Raw genomic sequence first — 22,431 nt, forward strand, 5'->3', positions numbered from 1 at the left:
TGACCCTCGCTCAGATATTTTATAGCTGTGCAGTCATGAGGCGACAGAACCAGCCTGTAGTGTTTCCAACAGCTTCAGAGAGAACTGGACGTGACAGGAAGTTGTGTTTCCAACACTGTTGCCATGGTGAGAGTTGTGTTCATGTTTTTTAAGCAGGATCTATTTTGTGTGTGTGTGTGTGTGTGTGTCAAGCCACCCTTGTGGAGGGTTTTTGTCAGTGTCAGTTTATTTGGATCAAATCAAGCTGAAATATGAGTCGGCACACTGTGAGTCATGATGTCTGAGCCTCATGGTGTAAACCCTGGTGTTGAGCCCGTTTGTTTTGCATAATATATTTCACAAAGACACAGACAAACAAATCATAAATCGTATACGTTAAACAGCTTTGCAAAGATATAACCTCAAGACCTGCAGCTCATACAAAACTACATTAACATGGCTGCAGATGGACAGAATATGAAGTCAGGAGGCAGGAACAATGCTGCTGTATTCACATTAGCAAACTATTTGACATTGCATATTATACAACTAAGCAACTTTCAATACTCCAGGATCAAACTGGTCGTCTGACACGTGTGGGGAAGTCCAGGGAAATCAGACACTGACAGCAACCCCCTCCCCTCACATTAAAGCTGCATCTGTCCAGTAACTGACAGTCGTGCATCATTTACTGTCAGGGTGATAAAAGGATGATGTAATGATTCATTATCAGTGATACAGTAGCTCAGAAAGGTGTGTGTGCTGTGATGGCCTAGATTTACTGTGATGAACAGCCCTTCATGTGAGATTAGTTCAGTCGTGTTGTGTTCAGAGTCCGACCTGTACAGACTCTTTACAGGGAAGACTCAGCTCTCTAAACAAGGAAGAAGCTTCTCCAATAAAAGTTTTGTTTTAATGATTTTAATTTAATGAATAATCCACCTGTGAGAATGAGAGGGAAAGAATATTTCACACTCTGAAAGCTGAATTATGTGACACACACACACACACACACACACACACACACACACACACACACACACACACACACACACACACTCTCAGTTAATGATTAATCAAACTCAAAATTTCATCAATACATCAACAAAGTATCACCTATACCCAATTATTATCATTATTTACATTAAAGAGGACTTTTTCCCCAACAAGGTAGTTTTCCCAGAGCACTGTTGTTCCTAGAATCTTATTGTAAAAGAAGAAAATAGTTCCCTTCTTTAAGTTTATAGGGGCAGAGTGGGGTCAGAAGCTTTGGCCACTTAGGAGTGAAATCATTATCATTACTACTTTTATGATCTGGCCTGTGGGGAGGAAAAATAATGATTAGAGGATGGCAGGCGCAGGCAGAATGAGAACAGAAGAGAGGCAGAACTAGAGCAAGACACCTCTGGGTCTAATAAATCACTAGAATCCCAACTTGAAGACACATAGTGACAAAGTGAGGCGAGGTGAGACGCTCCAAAAAGACACAAGGAAGAAGGTGGATTCAAATACTCCACTGTAGTGAAATATTACTTTCCCTGCATCACTTCAAATACTTTTAAAAGCAACCTGAGATACGCTATTTATAAAGTGAATTATATTTATGCATCCATACACTTCATTTAATGTCTCCATTAAAAGCAGTTGCCTGTACTCACCACAAGGGGGCAATAACACCAAAGCAACGTTCACTTTGTGAGCCATTATGATGCTGTGCAGCCATCCACCTACAGGAAGATGGCTTCCAGCCAGAGACAAGTGTGTCTCTGCCTCAGTGGGAAAATCTTCTGCAGCCTGAGTGTGTCACATCAGCTCACTAACATTTCCACTACACTGTATGTTTGAGGGGAGTGTGTTCATAATTACATAATGTCTCCACATGTCAGGTGTATGTTTTGTGCGCCTGTTTTCTTTAAGGGTGAAGCTTGTGTTTTAAACTGAAGGGATATCTGTGGAAATACTGAAAAAATTTACATAAAGTTTCCAGTCAGGCAAAGCTTTTTGGTCTCCATGTCATATTTGACGCCAGTACTCTGTATGCAGTAGCTGTTTTCCATAATTTTTTAACCGTTTAATATTTTACCTCCTGAATTAAGATTAAAATTAATTGTAATATTTAAAGTTTTTGAAATTCTTTTTTCCCTGTTTATTTTGTACAGCACTTGAGCTGCATTGTGTATGAAAGGGGCGCTGTGAAAATAAAGTTTACATTTAACTCTTTTGCATTAAAGTACTTTCCAAAACCCAGAAACTGTAAATTTTTCACTTTTATTATATGTACAACACAAACTTTGCAAATCACAATTTAAAACATTTAAAAAAAAACTGAAAATTTGACGAATGCAGCAACAGCTACCATGACTAAGAAATATAAATCATACGATGAGCCCATTCACACAAACAGTCTCATCGCAGAAGTTGACAAACAGCCACATTTCTCCTGCTGCATGTTTCTTTGGCAAACTGAGTTAATAAAGAATCAGGACGTCGTCATTTCTGTAAGTAAAATTTCACTCCAGCACTTGATTAAAATAAAATGGTCAAATCTGTTATTGAATAAATTTGTCTTGTTCACATAAATACAAACATGGAAATAAAACAAAACTGCTCATCAGGTGCCAGATGATGAACTAACTGCATTTAGCCTACAAAGTAATGAATGGAGCCTCTTCATTGCCACTTCTTTCTATTCAGTGTGTTCAACTATTTTCCAAACACACTGTATATTCTAAGGCACCGTATATATTGTGTATTTACTACATACCAATTTGTACAACATCGTGGGTGTTTCACCTTAGGTTTAACTTAGTGCTTCACAGGTGTTAACTAAGTGGACAGTATATTACATAGTATACAAATCAGTATAAGCACAGACTGCAGTTCCAGACAGGACAAGGCCAATGAGAGCTTTCTTATAAGTAAACAGCTATTATTTAAAACTTAAATGCATTTGTTAAAATAATATTACAGTAACATCATAGGGCAGCCCTGGAGAAACTAAAATACAAAGTAAAAAACAGGTACTGAACGCCTCCTGGTATACATCTTCTCAACGTGGATCACTGAGTTGGACTAACATGAATGTCAAAGTGTTCCTTCAGCCTCTAACAGACTAAGAGTCCCGTCTTGTTCACACATACTCCTTGCTGCTGGGGGGTCTGGAGATGGGATACTTTGGTGTAGGTTTGCCTTTTGGGCAGGAAGCTGCCAGCATGGCACCTCCCACTACAGACAGGAACGCTCCAGCCCACGCGATGAAGATGGCAGACCCAAACTCATACCTTGAGGAAGAGATTTACAGTCAGTAAAAAGGGAAGACAAACACACAATACATTCATCAGCATGTGAAGAGGGGATGGGCACAAACAAATGTTTGGATACAGAAGGGGAGCAGGAAGAGCTTAGAGCTGGTCTCTTCAATAAACCAGCAGGTTTGGAGACTGTATTCTGCTGAAGGAGGTGCTCAGCTGAGTGATGGGTTACTTACTTGGTGTTGACGGGGGTGAAAGGGTTGTAGAAGGCCTGGATGATGTCGTGAGCGTACCAAGAGCAGGCGACAATGGCACACAAAGCTGTAGGAGAGTAAAGAACATCATGAGTGTCAAACTGCTACGAATCCAAGGAGAAGAAAAGGGCAAAAAAAACAAAACAAAAAAAACAAACATTAAGATTAAAAGGCTTCTTACATCCAATCAGGATGATGATGCCACCAGTCATAGCGATGCGTGACTTGCGTGTTTTATCATCTCCTCCACAGTTGGTGCACTTCATTCCCATGCAGGCTACGCCCAGGCCAGCCAACGTTACAATAATACTGACGATCATGAGGGCGCGGGTTGCCTGGAGGGCGCCTGGATCAGAGGACAGGATAGAGTTAAAGTCGGTACAAGACTTAAGTTATTAATAATGGATTCCTACAGTGGTTTGTGATGATGACACCAGTTTTGCAGAGTAACTTTTATGTGCTTTAAAACCACCATCAGGAAAAAAAAAGCAGCGTATACAAACACTGCTTACATACAACAGATCAGCTTCTGTCTCTTGTGTCTCGTTGCCGCTCTCTATAACAATGCACCACAGAAACCGGCTCTAACCGGAAGGGCAAAGAAACTCTGGAGGGAGGGGGGGGGGGGGGAAGGGGGTGTGTGTGAGTTTGTATGTGTGCAAGTCAAAAACAGGTCTAACCAGGTTTCAGGTTTCATGAGGAAGACACTCCCCATTTCAGGTACTCACATCCCGCTTCTCAGCAGGTGGACATTTCAGAGAATGAAACTACTGTCCAAAAAGAAAAGCTGAGAGTCTAGTTGTCAAACTTTTCACAGCTTTAGTATCAGATGTTCCCAAACTTCAGGAGTGTGTGAGGAGATTTTCAGCAGGTATTTCTGAATAATGAACCATTATTTGTTCACTTGCTCCATATCTAACCACAGCTTTAATCACACAGTGTGTATCAAAGTTGGATTGTGTTCATGTTTAAAGAGGCGATAAGACGCATTGTGCTGCAGATATTCTATCAAATGTTTTGATAAGCCAAACATGAAAAAATTAAATAAAAATGGACTCATGCCATTTGGAAAAAATGGCCAGTTTGTGAACCAACAGGTACCTGCCAGCTGTTAATGCGTTTTAACATATATGTTGAATCTAGAAGAACAGAGGGAAGAACCTGCATATAAAACCATAGAGGCAGTTTGAGCCTGAGGGAAGTTTACCACCATCAGTTGAATTTGAAACATGCACAATGAAGAATCCAACTGTCGTGCTACCATTGACCCATTTAGCCACAGTTTTATGACAGCAGACAGGAAGATAGGAGTTGTAAACATGATGTCAGACTTTAAATGAGCACAGATGTTTCACCTTCTTCATTTAACTTCAGATTTCCCTTGTTGTTAATGGTTACCAGTGAATAACCAGTACTTTTCCACTAATTCCCCTTAACTACTGCCCCTGAACCGGCCATACCACAGCAGGAATCAGGGCCGACTGTAACTGTTTAATCAGTGCATTATGTGCTCAGACATTTGGAAGAAAATAAAGTAAATGCTGCATGTTACATAAATGTGTTGAAGAAAAATCCACCTTTTTGGGCCCAGAATGTGGCAAAGAATTAGACTTTATGTTGATTTGATGCCCTGCAGGCCAAAGACCAACCAGGTGGGCCTGGAAGTTAACCATGTTGACTAAACAGTGGTCCACACAGGTGCTCCGCCTCTAACTACCTGTGCTATTCAAGCAGGGGGGGTAGCTACACTGAACAATGGCCACAGGTCAATCATTGCCTGGGTGTAAAAAGTAATGCACACATTCCTGCCAATCAAGCAGGAGGAATTTAAAATGTTTTGGCTCTTTATAACAGACTACACTGCTGTGGTGCACAGTGAAGGCGAGGCCTGATACTGTGTCTTAATCCAAATAACTGCTTACCAGAGAATAAAAAGGGTGAGGGTTAATAAGTGACAAAACCGGTTAGGCCAGCCACAGGAGTCTAGTAACAGCTCAGAACGTCTTGTAAAGAGTGGCCTGAAGGAAACAAGCCTCTGTAATCCAGCAGGTGCACGTCACTTTGTCACATCATGTCCTGTTACATATTAACTACAGTTTTTATATAGAGGATATAGGATATAGAGGTCATTCAAGTTATAGTTATATTAACTTTAAAACAAGTTCAAGTTGTGTATAGATTTATGATACTACACACAAAAGAAGAGAAGAAGAATAAAATACTCAAAGCAACATTTAATAGCTTTTGCAAGGGTTTCCAGATAATCAATTTTTTTTTTAATTAAGTCTTAAAATGTGACTTCCGGTGAACAAACCCTCGACTACACACACTGAAATCTAACATGTGACTTACTGTTGAGCTGCAGGATGGAGTCGTAGACTTTGCACTGGATTTGTCCTGTGCTCTGGAAGGCACAGGACATCCACAGTCCCTCGTACATGGCCACCGCTGTGATGATGTTGTCCCCGACATAAGCAGACATCTTCCACTGAGGCATGATGGTGCCAACTACCAGTCCAATTACTCCCAGAAGCGCCAGAGCAAAGCCCAAAATTTGCAGACCGGAGTTCGCCATTTCCTCTTCTTCTTCTTCTTCTTCTCTTCAACCACTTGACTTCGAATAAATAAAGACGGCGTCCACCTGCTCTCAAGGTTCAAATCCCAAATTAACTGTTTCAACAAACTTCGCTTTGCTGCTGACAAACCAACTTCTTCAGTTATTATCTGTTTTCTTGCTCCTTAGCTGAAAAAGACTTAGATAACTGTGATGTAAAGTTTTCTCTGGGGCTCCTCACGCACCTGTTCCTCTGCCGCACCTTGAATGGGGAAGAGAAAGCGGGGACGAGCTTTTTTAGGCGGTTTCTGTTACAGGTGGGCGGGGACGCGCCCGCAGTTTCGACTCATCAGCCGTCGCAGCAAAAACACCTGAAGTTTCTCTGGGACGCAATCATGGACAGTCACATCATATAACGTGCAATAACAGACGGTGACTCACAGCTCAACAAGCCTCAAGCACCGACAACACAACCATGAGATATTTTTAGAATCACACTATATAAATATAAAAGTTCGTTTGGTTAATGAAGATTTTTGTTCGTATTAATTCTAATGAATATGATGAAAATGATGCTACAGAAAAAAAAGAACGTTTAATATTTTATCATTTTTGTAAGTAACCATATACTATTCTCAAATATCTTATATATATTGATTTCCAGGATGAAAGTGGACACTTTCAGTGGGAACTTAAGTTCTATGTAATATAAAAGTAATAATAATTAAAAAAGCATATTAAACATGTCTCAGGTTTTATTATTGGGAGACGTGATTAAAATAACACTGCAACTGCAAAACATCATCCTCTTCTGAATTAACCTCAACCTTTTAATTATACACAAACTGAGAAATCAGCATCCAAACATGTTAGTTAGGTGACAGGGTGTCATTAGCACCAACCAACAACACTGGAAATTGCTAATGCTAAGTCACTTTGATTAACTGATTAATTACAAGCCAGACGCCTTTTATTAAATGTCACATCTTTAAATAAATAAATAAATAAATGAATAAAAAGACTTTACCCTTTTTGACCTGTTTTGTCTAAATGTGAAATTTACATATAGTATTGAAATATCTCTCAGTGTGATTGTTACATATGTTTATTCACCTACAACCCAATGCTGTCAGTGTCAGTAGCATGGCTCACAGGTTAAACAACAGTTGTAAGTTTACTGTGCATCGATGGATCCTGTTGATATGACAACACATACATCTGATCAATAATAAGTACATCAGATGGGAGGCAGAGTGTGGATCAGCTGTAGACCACTGTGTTCCTGAACAAGCTACTTTATAGAACATCTGCTCACTGATGAAGCGATCAGTGATCAATGATCAATGAACAGTGTTTTTGTAACAGTCAGCTGCCACTTCTCACTGTGGTCATTGTCTAGTAGTCACTTATCCTTTAGACTCCTCTGGGCCGCTGCAGCGATGAGCTTGTTTGTTTGTCTTTCCTGTAAATTAGTATTTTGCATGTGTTGCTCTCAGTATTTTACATTAGTCTATATTTAGTTATTCATTTAATTTATAAATGTATATTCACTTATTACTATTTATGTGAGCATACTGTGGCGAGAAGAAATAACTGAACTTATGATCAAGAATTTGTGATTTGCATGAAGCTGAAAGGGTCCCAGACTTTAGATCTTCATCGGTCCACAGTCTGATGATGATTTGATTCTGTGGCTCCTCTCTCCAGAAGTGGATGTCCAGCTGAGATGACTCCAAAGGTTCAACAGACGCTCAGTAACAAAGAAGCTCAAAGTAACAGCTGAAGCTTAAAGCAATCATTGGAGCTGGTTAACATCTCTGTTCATGAGTCGACTTCACACACATCACGGAGCACGGTTACATGGACGCCATGGAGGAAGCCGCTGCTCTCCACAACACCACTGGGAAAATGTTTTATGGACTGATCAAACTAAGACTGAATTGTTTGAATGCAGCTCCATGTGCGGTGTGGAAAGAGAACTGCATACCAACATGAAAACATCATCCCACAGGTGAAGTAGGGCGGAGGGATCATCATGATCTGGGGCTTTCCTGCCTCTGGACCTGGACTATGAATTCCCAGGTTTATCCAGGTCTCTTACAGGATAATGTCAGGGTGTCTGTTACCTGCTGAAGCTCAGGAGAAGCTGGGTGAAGCTCCAGGACAATGATCCTAAACATCAAAGTAAATCTGCTACAGAATGACTTCAGACAAAGAAGATCCACGTGTTGGAGAGGTCCAGTCAGAGCCCGGACCTGAATCCGGTAGAGATGCTGTGGACTGAGCTGAAGAGAAACATTCACACCAGACATCCTGAGAATCTGTCTGAGCTGCAGCATCTCTTCAAACTTCCTCCTGAACACTGAGCAGCTCTGATCAGCTGATGCTGGAAGCTCACTTCCAAGGGTTCACTTATTTTTCCCACCAGCTCTGTGAGTGTTCAATAAAGATTTTATTTTTTTTCATTATAACTGTTAGTGTGATATTAGTTTAGGGACACTGTGTTCGTCTACATTTTGAAGATCAGATCCGGTGTTTTCAAATGGTTCACATACTGTTTCTTTGGCACTGAATGTGGGCACCACCTCATCCACTACAATACTAACATTTCCCGGTAAACACGTCCTCCTCACACTCTGTCAAAAGGTGAAGATCTCAGGCGTAATTCTACAAGCTCGGACTGGGAGTTTCATTTTCAGGAGCTCTGTGCCCTGAGGGAGTGTTGTAATCACATGACAGTTTGCTCTGAACAGTTCACTGTGACGACATGAGAGTAGAGCAGGAGAGGCCCAGGATCTACTGTCAGTTTTCAGTGGGACAGAGACAAACACTCGCGCACCAGGTCGGGTTTGCTCTGATTTTTGCTGGAGCGTTTTCAGAGCTTTTATTATTATTATTATTTTAATTAAATCTTTGTTACGTGTTCTTTATTCAGTGGCACATGTGAGAATCAGTTTCCTTTCTGGCTGCATTCTGTGGTCCACAGGTTGATTCAGTTATTTCACCAGTCAGACAGGTTATATTTGGCACCCGCTGCTGTCTTGACAGTTCTTAGAAAACATCAAATATGCCACCAAAAACTGTTTCCACGCACAAGGAAGCCTAACAAGCACAAGTATGTGAATCTCTCATTCATGCCTTTATTGATTGCATGATCAATTGTTTACAGCTAGTGTCAGGTTTAAAAAAATACTATGATACTTGCTCAACATGGAAAATTTTGTTATTGATACTGACTGTCACTCTCTGAGTCATCGTATAGATACACAGGAAGTAAGCAGTAAATATTTTTCACTTGTCACATTTCTTGACCAATGAAATGACTCATGTGAAAACAAAACAGATGCCTAACTGGAACAGGGCGTGTCCACTCTGTCCTCTTCAACAGTTTATTTACACTCAAAGGTAAATCCAAAGCCAAAGAAACAATAATGAAACAATTCATTCAGACTGATTTTAAAGGTTTGGACCGACTGGACCTCCAGAACCAGGAGGACGCTGTGGCCTTTATTACTGAAGGAAAGTTGTTCTTAAGTAAGGCTGTGTGTGTGTGTGTGTGTGTGTGTGTGTGTGTGTGTGTGTGTGTGTGTGTGTGTGTGTGTGTGTGCGTGTGTGTAACTTTGTAAGATAATTCACACTACTAATAACTTTTTCCCACAGGAAGTGAAAGTTAGTTCCACTGAACTACCTGAAAATCTTCCCCTTTGAAATCCTTTGATATTTCGAGTCATGAATTTTGGGAAGTTAACTGATTTTTTTACTCTGATGGTTCGACACTGGTGTGTTGATGTTACCGTAATGACTCACTGTAATCCTGTTACCCTGAGTGTGCATGTTGTACCACCATCCTGGGGAACAGGATATGGGACGAAAGGTTACACAAGGCCAGAGGAGACACACACATCTCTGAAGTGCAATGCTGCCACCTAGGGGTGACTGTGAACATGGACCCAGTCCATAAGCAGCCATTTTAGCTCCTCCTCTGTGTAACTAAAGCACATATGCTGTTTACTCCCTCTGCACAAATGGTTCATAGCTGAGCTGTTTGTGAACTTACTCTTACATTAACAGTGCATAGCTATTTAATGTTTGAAACAATTAAAAATAAAGATTTAACTGAATGTTGTGTCACTGTATTGGGGGCCACCTTGAACGGTTAAACATATATATTTAATCTTAAGAAGTGAAACATTAATTATATATTTTATTAATTAAGTAAGATCAAATTATTATTTATTTATTTATTTATTAATTATTTAGATGTTTTCATGCCATAAGAAAAGGTCATATAGAACACAGGTGCCATATATACTGATAAAAAATAAAAACAGAAGAGGTTGTTCCTTAAACTTGATTATAAGTTTTCTGTTCTATTGTGAACCATTATAATCTATGTTTTTGCCAGTGTTTATCAACTGTGATAGAACTTTGAATATTGTGAAAAACAAACAAATACTTTCCTCTAATCAGTAATCACAGTGGTGCAGCTGTCACCTTTATTAATCTACAAGTGTAAACTACAAGCTCTAATCAAAAATGATCATATAGTTAATGTAGAAGAGTTTGAATTATATCCAGACTGAGACGTATTCAACAGCATTCCTTAACTAAAATGTCATTGTGTTTATAATGACTTAATAAAAGGTATGAAATGGTCCTGCAAAAAAAAAAGAAAAGATAAAGACACTTTTCATTAAGAAAAATATCAACTGGAAAATAAAGTCAAATGAATAACAAATGAATTTTGTTCATTGTATTCCACTTTGATATCTTGTCATTGATATGTTTTGCTTCATAGTAGAAATGACTGGTACTGAGGCTTCATTCTTCACCTACTTGCTCTCCTGATGCCTCTCTTAATCACTTCATGGTTATTCTCCATCCATCTGATGCTGGTGTCAATCAATGAAAGACCAGTTGAATTGCGTGTGGTGAAAGAACATTGGCACTCGGAGCTTGGAAACCCACAATTAAACGAAAAACATGAACACAAAACCTCCAAGGTTGTGATTTTCCCACGTTTGTTCAAATTTAGCGTGCAGATGCCTTTAACGGAAACATGCGCACACTGAGGGTAATTGGTTCCTCCAGCTATCGTGAGAACTATATTTGGCTTAATGCTTTAATCCTTATTTGCTGCATTAAGAAATATAAAGCTCCATTCAGTCTGAGCGCAGACTGCTCCACTCTGTGTGGGTTTACTGAGAATAATCTTATATAAATGCACGAGTCATGCTTCCATGAGATTTGAGATGCCCCAGTACAGCACAGGGAGGATCAGAGGAAGAGAGGAGGAGAGGGCTGTCTGACCCTGACTGGGGTCACGTCTCATACGGGGAACTCGTTGTTAAAGTCAGTGACAGCCCAGAGCGCACAATAATCTGCCAGATCAGATGCTGCTCAACTTCGCTTGTTCTAGACTATGACTTGTAGCTTAATTATCCCCGTCTGTGGGACACGAGCCATCATCCATTTACCATGGTTATCACTGAGAGATTGTAATGTCTAATTGACTGCTGGGTTGTGAACGAGAAGTAATTGCAGCTATTCATGCATCTGATACATTTTGGTTAAAGAATCTTGGTTCTGTGAAAAGAGAGTTGACTCTTCAGTGGATCAGACAGACGTCAGTTTGTTAATCTCAGACCAGAAATATCTCGTCTGGGCCGGACGGTTTTCTTTTTTTCTCACATGCTGCATGTATGTTTTGTAAAAATGTGAAATATGTCATTTCAACTTTCACATGGAATTACCAAACACATGACCTATATATATATATATTTGTGTTCAGATATTTTCATTACTGTCATTAAAGGATTAATGTCACGTTTGACAAAAACATGGACTGGCAATTGTAAAAGGTCATGAACCAAATTTGAGTCCACTTTTTGAAGTTTAATGACAAAATCCATAAGATTATGGTTAGCTCAATTAGCTCTGATAAGGAAAACTATGTAGTGAATATGATGGTGCAGGAATCAGTGTGGTTACTGGCTGAACTCTTGGCTCTCCATCAGAAAAGTTTGTCTTTAAAGAGAGAAGTTTGGTTTCAGAGGTTCTGCTTTTGTTTACCCTGTCAGAGTCTGACACACCAATATAATAATAATAACCTTTACTCATTTATTCACATTCACATTCACAAAAAAAGTACATAAAGTAACACTGACAAATAAAAGGAAAACCCAACATAAAGTGTCTCAGTAAGGTGTTCGGCCACCATGTGCTGCCAGAACAGCTTCACTGCTCCTTAGCATTTATTCTACAGGTCTCTGAACTCTAACAGAGGATGAACACCATTCTCCCAAAAGATATCCTCTCATTTGGAGTCCAGGTTCACCCATAGGTCTTCAGTTTGAGATCTGATAACTGTGGAGACAATAGTATATAATTCACATGACTTGTTTCTCCACTCTTCGTCAGTGTTTTCCTTCTCTACGTCTGTAGTTTCAGTACAGAGCAGGAAGCTGATGCACTGCACAAAGAATTAGAGCTACAGCTCATTTTCAGCTCTTTTTACATTCAAAGTATAATTAAAATATACAGCTTTCATTCTCATAAAACCAGAATACAATACAGATATGGAAATACAATGACAAAAAAAAACTGTAATTTAGAGGACAATTAGCTAAAAATGACTACAGCTCTGTTTTGCTTCTAGCCTGCCCTTAATCCTTGTTGTGTGGGATTTTATATCTGTAATTAATTTGATTTCAGTTGGTAATGTGTTCCAGAGTTGACAGCCCCTAATGGAGAGAGCCCACTGTCCAAATTTAGATCTGTGATGTGGTATGTTACGGTTGCCATTCACCACGCTCCTAGTTACTGTCTTGTCTTTGGATACATCTGGAAAGAGGCTCTGGGGCCAGACTGTTGATATAATCGGAGGCTAATTTCAGAAAACAAACATGAGTGAAGCTTTCAGAGCTGAATAGATTGTGTCTTCTCCGTATGTGACTGATGCCACCAGACAGATTTTTATTTTAAGTGTCTGACTGTAGATGGTGATGCTTTACCTACAGGCCTCTGAGTCGTGTAATTTATATTGAAATGTGCTGATACCTTTTCTCCAAGTAGCTTCCTCTAATACTAAATGTATTATTTTTATAACAAATTGTGAGCAGCAGTGTCAAAGACCTTTTTAATATTTAAAGATCCCTTCTGTTAAAAATCCAATGTTTAACCTTGTTAACGTCCATATGATGTTTTTATATAATACAGACATATGATGAGTGAAATAATCATCAACACCATGACTGAGTGTTTCCACCTTGAACTGCAATGAACCAAAGACAGTCTCATAAACACAGATTCAGGGTTTCATACGTCACAGACCTGAGGAACCAATCCCGTCACCCTGTGGGGACGGGGGGCGGGGCTAAATACACCTGAAACCTTGTCAGTACAGAGATAGTGAGAGTTAGCATTAGCACAACCGCTAACACTGTGTCAGCCACTGCCAGTTACAAGCTAACAAACAACAAATAAAAGATGCTAACTGCGCTAACGGTTCTGATCCGTCTGCTAGTCTCTGGTTCTGGTCTCAACAGACTCCTCATCTGAGTCTGGGTCTGACTGAGGCTCAAACATGTGGCTGAGTCTCTCTGTTGTTTCCTTCTCTCACCATCTTGATACTCTCTGCTCTTTCACCTGTCCACCTGGAGCCAGCAGGTGGTGGGCGGGGTTCAAGGCCTGATCCAGGTTTCTCAATCAGGAAGTAAGAGGAGATGAGCTTCAGACCCAGTTTTTCTTTTTTTCGCCTTTTATGTGTGAAAACCATGTTAAACAAAATATCATTAATTTTACATAAAGTTCGTCTCCACACATTTAAAACGTGTGGAGACGAACTTTAAAAATGCCTCATATTCCTCTTTGAGTATCAGAGAAGATTTCCTAATAGCTTTATTAATTCCAACACAGTGGAGCGGTGAGCGCTAAATGCTGATCAGTTATTGATGTAGATGTTTTACTGCTCAGTAAATATTTAAAGCTCTTTTTGGTTATATTTTTATATGTCATCAAACATGTCTGGATGGGAGCTTTAAATTTAGTAGTTTATTTTTGCATTGTACCTGCACTGACATTGATTTTTTCAGTTTTTTTTTTTTTTTTTGTCCACTTCAGTTTTATTTATTCTACTGTGACTGACTTTATCTGCTTTTATCTACCTTTTTATCTTTTCTCTCATCTACATCTTCACTGCTTCTAAATATGTCACTTTCAATCCACCATGACTGAAAGTGCTCATATGGGCGACAGGCTTGATGGTGAGTGCTTGTAACATCGGCTCCGTGTTGACAGCTCACCAAGCAGAGCTTTTTCATGATCATGTCACTGAGACTTCTATGTGGGACGAGACATTATGGATACTTGTGTCCATGCTCAGTGCTGCGCCGTCCAGGCAACAGGGAAATGTATGGCAATGATGCAGGAGGTTTCACCTAAAATAATATACAGTAAATCTTTGCAGTAAATCTATACAGTAAATCGGTCAAGGTTAAAGAGCATATTTTAATGTTTTTATAACTATAAACTAAAAAGCATGTCCATTCTCACTGACAGATGCTTTGAGCAGAGAGTCTCTCTGTGTCGAACTTCTGACCACGCAGACATTTGCCTGAGTGTAGAAGGTGGAGCCGTCCATTACAGAGGTGGTGAGGATCCTTTATATTCTGACATACAGGTCCTGCAGGGTGGTGGCCCTCAGAAAAGGGGACCAGTTGTTTGTATTATGGACTACGACAGAGACTTACTGGATACTTCTATATTCCACTGGCAGATTCTCCCAGGGGTCTCGTAACCTCCTGGGCCCTGTTTAAAGGGTCTCAATACAAACAACTGGTTCCCTCTTATAAAGAAAGTAAGTTATAAAGTAAAGTAAGAAGAGGGCACAACATATGCAGCCAGTGCTGTTCTAAGTAGTGGAAGCTGAAAAGTGACATGGTCCAGAGGTGCCCGAGTTCCCTAATAGTTACAGCACAAACTATAATGTCCTCAGTTTGAGTCATACTGATGGGGACCTTTACTGCAAGTCATTCCCCCCACCCTCCCCTCATTTCCTGTTTCCCTCTATACTGTCAACTGTCCAATAAAGGAAAAAATGACCAAAAAAAAGTCCACTGGTGAGCATGGATTAGCCACCTTTGGGATAAAAGCAGGATTACGCAGTCACCCTGAGTTGAACCACACACAGGCAGGATGCATGAATATCACACACAACAGCAAAGCCACCTTAAGAGATAGTATTTTCAAGTCATTGTGTTCCAGCAGCTCAGGGCGATGGCTGGCGAGAGCCTCCAGAACTACAGCCAGAGCCCAACATGGTGAAACTGGCTAGGAGAAAGGTAATAGTCTCGGTGCCCCTTTCATGAAATGACAAACCAGAGGAAACTGGTCTGCAGTTTCTTCATCACAACAGGCATGGCAAGCTGAAATAACTTCTGAGCACACTGTGATAGACCTCTTCTTTTTTGTCAATTAAGTCTTGATGAAAGGATAAAATTGCACCAACTGAACTCGAGAGGAGAATATCCTGTGCCTTAACACACCGTTCGTCAAACACTCAGTCATAAAGTGTCCCGGTGGATCATGCTTTAGCCTTTTGAATAATATTAATAACTCTGTGATAGCCCAGTAGTTTTCAAATGAAACCTCTCGTGGACCAGGCCCAGAGAGTGAGCTGGTTTATGTGGGCGTGAAATATCTGCACAGGTTCCTGAGAGAGGAAGTCCCTCCTCAACCGGAGGGGCCAACTGGGAGGAAGAGCTGCTTCACTTCCAGCAGCCAGTGCATGAGGGGCAATTAAAATCAGGGTCACAGTTTCTCCCTCCCTCTGCAGCTTGAGTGACACGCCTCACCAGACCTCCTCTCTTACGTCTGGGGTGAAGCAAGAAGAGGCGTGCTCCCTCTGAATGACAGCTGCATCAGCATCACCACTGCCAGCTGCTCAAACCTGACATAATGGAATAAGTGCATCTGTGGATTGGGGCTATTCTGTGTCACTCAGGCTACTCAGATACGTGCGCTCAAATTTCCCAAGTTCTTTTCATATCTTTGGCATATACTCGAGATGTAGGCTACAGTATTAGGCTACAAGTGAATGTCTGAGAGTTTCAGTTTTTTACATGATTTTTTGGCTTTATTGGACAGTTGGCAGAGAGAGAGAGAGAGAGAGGGAGAGAGAGACAGAGGGAGAGAGTCCCCAGTCTCAAGGATAAAGATTAACTATGAAAGCAAGTGGTTCATGCGATGTGTTGTCAACTTCAGACCCACCTCACAAATCATATGCGCTATGTTTAAATACAGGGATACAGGGAGCAGGTTTTCAGACACTCTCTCCAGGAGAATATTCACAGTGTTGCACTTGGTTGTTCACATGAATTGTGAGTTGTCTAACGAATGAAAAGAGAAAGCTGGAGAGAGAAGTTCATCCTGCTCACCTCCTCACAGTGTGAAGTGGGTGCGAATGTTGTCAGTTTTGGAAAGTTACAGAAAAGGTCAGACACAGAGCCCCCGAAACTGATGTTGAAAAGGTGTGGGGGAGTTTATGACCAGCTATCTGACCACCTAACAAGCAGCTCAGACTCATATTCTGGCCTTTTAACGTTTGCATTTAGTAAATATAGTATACCAGGTTTTCACCACCTCCAGCCGCTTCCCTAAACTCTGCAAGCACCAGGAAGTGTGTCCTAGTGGATAATTAGCCAGCAGTTTAAAGATGTGCAGTTGTCACTCATGATGTGAGGTATAGATGCATTAATGATGTGCTTGGTCCCTGACCCTACGTCAGTCATATTAGATGCTGTATCTCTGACAGAGAGGTTACATGCTCCTTCCTGTCATGGCAGCCTGGCGCACATCAGCTCAGTCCTCTACTCTAACCATGTTAGTGTTAACATGCACCAGGACCCTTTTGACTACACTTTACATATTAACAGTAACTCAAAAGATTCACATCTCTAAATGAGAAGCCTGGGGAAAGCCCTGCATACACCTAACCTATATATTATTATATATACCTTATATACATTAACCCTTGGAGGTTTTCAGGCTGACTTTTCAAGGATTTTTTTTCCTATGGGTACAAAGGGCACTTTTATTATTGAGTTAATCAAGTCAATTCTTTTTATAGCAGCCACAAGCCTCCACCATATAGGTTGTCTTCATTATAGCTCCATAGGTGGCTTTGGAATTAAATATGTAAGAAACACAGCAGGGAATTGCAGTTTCTTAACACAAATATCAAAGTGATATCCCAATTGAAATCTAATAATAAATAAATAAATACATATTAAACTACTGGAACCAGTTTGTCAGTTTTTTTAGTACACATGCAAATGATGCAAATAATGAACAGAAAAAAAACAGAACAGAGCTTAACCAGTAAAACTCTTGTATTAGACAAACAAACAAACAAATAAACAAACAAACAGGACGAACAATAGAATTTTATAATCACTAAGGATACACCATTGAGACTTACACCATTTACCTGAAAAAATGTCTGAAAAAAAACCCTTTCATTTACAAACAAAAACACTGGCAGATAGTTAAAGCATAAAGTGCATGTTATGTAATTTTTTAGAAGTAAATAACTTGCACACCTGCAAACATATTAATCACAGGCCACATCCGGTTGCTCTTTCCCTCTCCGCTGCACGGTGGCACTGCTCGACACACATGTTGTATTGTAAGACGGATTTCAGATGGCGGGCTAATCAAACTCAAATTGGTGTACAGAGGCAACAACTGAGACGTTTTTTTTGTAGGAAATAAACAAAGGAAGAAACAGACAGTTACAACATCAACCTACGACGAAAGAAGTGAAAAAAAACAAAAACCAACCCGGAAATATCAGAAGGACGTCACACAGGGATTTCCATTTTGGATCTGATACTAGTTTATTCCATCGTAACTATGACAACAACTAGCTTGTTTTAGCTAGCACCGCAGGAGACCCGAAGAAGAAGCAGTTAGCTAAAGCAGCTATCTTACGTTAAGTTTAGTTGCTACACTTTGTGTTTTGGGTGTATTACCGCTCAGAGGAATGGAAAGGAGAAACACCTGGTTGAAGGTAAGACAGTTTACTCTGATGCTGTTTGCTAATGTTTCTGTTAATGTTGTATGAGCGGTGCTACAGGTTGTGTGACCAGTGTTGTGAGTAGTTTACTGTAACTTATGATTTGCAAATGCCAGTTAATGTGATTCAGGTTTCACAGAGGTGGTTGGTTTGGATGATAAATGCAATTATTTATTTATTTATACTAATTGAATTCTTAATTGAGGCAGTGGGTGTTAATGAGTGACACTTTACATATATATAGTACAGTCATCTAATTATGCCATATGTGTTTTGGGAATAAATATAGTGTAGATATAGATTTATATGTTTTTTTTGGGAAACTATGGATTTCATTCAGGCCACTGGTGTCATGTGTTGCAGGACATCTATGTGTTGGTACGCAGCCTCTGTAATCTGTGGTTGATCACAGCCTCGCCTTTTAGACTCAGAGATGAAGTGGACGTTAGAAAAGCTGAAGTTTGTGTGTGTCTGATGTAGTTCTCAGTTTGAAGTATCAGTGTTGTACGGTGAGTCCAGAGGGTCTGTGTGAATTAGACTGATTGAAACATACAGACTGTATGGATGGACATCAGTGTAAGACTATTATGATAATCATGATTTAGGCAGCGAGTGCAAGTCAACCTCCTGTCCAGTTTTTATGAACATATGAAATATTGCTTTTGGATTTAAGTGTGACATTTTGAGCTACATGTTAATTTACTGAGTGTAAGTGTAATTGATGCAATACCTTCCAATTAGATTTCACTGGGGACATACACTCACAGATCACTTCGGCTGCAATCCAATACACAGTAACTCAGAGTCAGTCCCTAATACACTCCTGCTGGTGGAGGAATCTGTGTTTATTCATTCACCTCTGAAAATAGGTCCTAACAAATTCACAATTTCTTCCTGTTTGAGTAAGGCTTGCTAAAATCTACAGTGCTCAGCTGTTTTAGGAAATGCCTGACCCTGTATAAAAAAAAAAAGATATATATATATATATATGTATACTCACTGGCCACTTTATTAAGGCGGCACCTGTACAATCTGATGCAATCCAGTGCAACATCTCGGCCTTGAATTCTACTTCATCCCACCCCATTTATGAGGGGAGTAAAATATTAGAAACACCTTTCATTGTGATGGACTCCAGTACAAAACCACCACCCACCATGGCTTCACTAATAAACATAAAATAGGATTATCACCTTTCTGACAGTGTCGAGACAAACTGAACATGATTCTTTGTAAAGGCTGAATTCATGGCGGAGCTGTTGTATTGGATTGCATTAGACTGTACAGGTGTACCCTATAACGTGGCCAGTGAGAGCGTTAGCGTCCTCCTCACACCACAAAACTATCTGAAACTAGCTTTGCTAAACTTGAAAAACTAGTCCATTAAAGACAGAGACAAGAGAGAGAGTCGAGGCAGCTGGTTCAGCCTGCAGAGACACCGACCTCTGTCACCTGTCTCTCTTAGCTCACCTGGGACCTCCAGTCACTTATTCCAAAATACCTTTCCCTACTTGAATATGTTCCCTTAACCAGGGAACTAGTACAGCATTTTAAAAGGGTTTTTAAAAGAAGTTAGACAAAGAAGACAAAACCTTGACGGGCACAGCTTACAATCATACAAATATATGTTATTTTATTGAATAATGTTCCATAATAAGACATCTCCTTTCAATTCATGTAGGAGTTATTGTAGAAATGTACACAGGTCTGATGGCAAACATGGAGCGAGGGTGAATTGAGGGCTTGATACTGAGAGGGAGTCATGAGCCAAAGAACAGTGACGTATGCATGCTTTGCAAAAAAAAAAAATTCCATGTCAGTCTTGACAATTATCAGTCATTGTTGCAGACCACTGCAGTGATTGCCTTTGTAGCCTGCAAATCCTGATTGTAGTTTGTTAACCTGCTGAATGAGTTTCCCTCCTTGAGTGCAGGCTGTTAGTTCTCGATGCATATTGCTGGTCTTCTTTCCTGCTTTGCAAAGTTGTCAAAAAAAGCCATGATGTTCCTGCTGCTTCCTTTGGCTCTTATTGTCAGGAGTCCAACGTGTGTCTAAATCCCTGGTAACACTCGGGAGGTGCCTGAGGATTCAGGCCTTCTCTCCGTGGCTAATCAGCGTCAAGGCCCATTTTTATTTATGGCTTTTTTTGTTCTTTTTTTATTTATTTATTTTTTTTAAGTGTCATTTTTTTTTTCGGAAGACAAGAAGATTGGCTTGAAAGAAACCCAAGTCCTTAACAGTAGGAGAGAGAGGTTGTGGGAACTTTCTGGAAGACTTGCGTGACTAAAACTCTGGAGACCACCAAGGTCATTGCTGGGTATGACAGGACACATGTTGGCTTTAGGAATTGTTGTTCTGCTGTTTCTACTTGAATACATTGCATCTTTCACAAACACACAGCTCAGTCGCACAGTGGGATTCAGTTTGGGTGAAGTTCACTCAAGAGACAAATCAGTGTGGATACAGCAGCAGTGCTGACCGAACACAAAAACACACCAAAGGGAGGAACAACTACTCTGTCTCCTTCTGAGCAGGAAACATGACACGGTAGAACAAAAACTGAAAGACTATAAAAAACATCAACACTGATATTTAAGTACATTTTTGACAAAAAACAACAACAAAAAAAACTGACATAATACTTCAGATATACACCGTTTGTATTATTGACAAAACATACATGTAAACTGGCTGCATTCTGTACATTTAGGTCATCCAGAGAGGTTTTGTTGTTTGAAGTACTGTATAATGTCTTGTATATTGATCAAGGGGAACACTTTACATCCTTCACATTGGTTGCATTTCTCAGAAAAAGACGCCTCTCACTTAAACATGAATAAAATATCAGGCTGCAGGAGCAAAAATACTCTACAAGTACAAAATAAATAGCTTCTGTGTTGTGCCCTTTTAAAATGAATGTTTATTAAATTAGAAATATTCAAACACAGTGTTGCAGCCAAGGCTCAAACTTGCTGAGGTGTCATGCTTCCAGTATGTCATACTGAGGAACAGTGAGCATTGCGCACACGTTTTGTTCTGTAATTTCGGGACTGATTTATATTTTATTTTTGATGAGTTTGCATAATTCAGTTTTTACAAACAGCTCCACAAAATTAGATCCATAGTTTCTAACCCCACATTCTGAATACATCTCAAACTGTTTTTGTTTTTTTTATGCCCCTCATTAAGAGTGTTACCCTTTAGCAACCAGCTGCTTCCATTAGAGGGAGCTAGTTATACATGAGATTTTCCCTTTAACTTGTCAAACTGCATGGCACACATTTCTATCTGCATATTTAAAATACGGTTTGAATATGTTGGTACTACAGCAGTGTTTGTGACAATGCACTGACACTGACTGCAGCACATTAGAGTGTAACGCTGCCGTGAACTGTGTTTTTGAACAGCAGCTGTTTAATCACAAGGATCTGCAGTTCAGCTGGATCATAGTTCTTTTAGATAATTCACTGAAGGATCATTTCAAAATTCTACATTTTCCCGCTTTGAGTGAAGAAAAAGACAAAAACAAAATCCCACACACAGACTTTGTAAAACCTTAAAATCAAAAGATGCATAGCTCAGAATGGTCTCACGTCACAGATAAACATTATTGTATGCTATAGTGCAGTATTGTTAACACCACACTCGGTGTGATTAAAATGCATTGTTGGTTCTTTGTAGTACATTTAAAATCAAACGTTTCCAAGATTTGCTCCAAAAATGTTCCCTGGATGTTGGTTAGTTTTTATACAGTGCAATAAAAGCTTTAAATCCCCACTGTGATTCTCAAACACTGGTGATGACTCAGCTGTAGTTTAATACTCATTATTGCCTGTTAGTCCCAGTTACTCTGAATTAGGGGGATTCCCTGGTTGTTTCTCATAACCTTTTAAAAAACCTCCCAAGACAGTGAGTTTACTTTTACATGTTTTAAGCAATGCCCAGTGCTTATAAGGTGCAATGTGCTTCCAGTTTTCTAATGATTTACTCTTTTCTTTCTATTTTGGGAGGGGGTTGATATTATGAACTTGTTCTACCTCTAACAGATATGTGTCTCAGTGGACAGGAAGCTGTTTGACAGGCCCAGTGTAGAGGCCCCGAGGAAATGAGAAAACTCCTCCGTCTCTTGTCGCCCAGCTGTCGTCTTGTTGAGTTTACACACAGAAATTAAACAACAGCCGTCTGAGTTCATTATGAACAAATAGATTTCCCTGTCTCCGGCTGACCTTGGGGAAATTTTTGCACCCATCACAGGGTGGCTGTTCTCTCGTTTATGTTTTATTGAGTCTATCGATTACTGTTTCAATCTCATGCCCT

General features: G+C 40.0%; 1 protein-coding gene across 1 annotated transcript; it reads right to left on the reverse strand.

The window, feature by feature from the left end:
* Window positions 1-2,231: 2,231 nt before the first annotated feature.
* On the reverse strand, window positions 2,232-6,321 carry LOC111222319 (claudin-7-B-like). The gene is made up of 4 exons (XM_022746010.1): window positions 5,837-6,321; window positions 3,666-3,830; window positions 3,467-3,551; window positions 2,232-3,260 (listed from the first exon to the last, which is right to left on the reverse strand). Exons 1-4 carry the CDS (start codon window positions 6,057-6,059, stop codon window positions 3,110-3,112), a joined length of 624 nt encoding a protein of 207 aa, XP_022601731.1. The 5' UTR covers window positions 6,060-6,321; the 3' UTR covers window positions 2,232-3,109.
* Between the last annotated feature and the right edge of the window lie 16,110 nt (window positions 6,322-22,431).

Source organism: Seriola dumerili, unplaced genomic scaffold, assembly GCF_002260705.1.
Source record: "Seriola dumerili isolate Sdu_G_001 unplaced genomic scaffold, Sdu_1.0 BDQW01000091.1, whole genome shotgun sequence".
Classification (NCBI taxonomy): Eukaryota; Metazoa; Chordata; class Actinopteri; order Carangiformes; family Carangidae; genus Seriola; species Seriola dumerili.

Bases quoted from the DNA above. Each gene is read 5' to 3' on its own strand.
- LOC111222319 (XM_022746010.1), bottom strand. From the start codon at position 6,059: ATGGCGAACTCCGGTCTGCAAATTTTGGGCTTTGCTCTGGCGCTTCTG. The intron at 3,831-5,836 runs GTAAGTCACATG...CCTCTGATCCAG, and splicing joins CTCCATCCTGCAGCTCAACA to GCGCCCTCCAGGCAACCCGC. The intron at 3,552-3,665 runs GTAAGAAGCCTT...ACTCTCCTACAG, and splicing joins CATCATCATCCTGATTGGAT to CTTTGTGTGCCATTGTCGCC.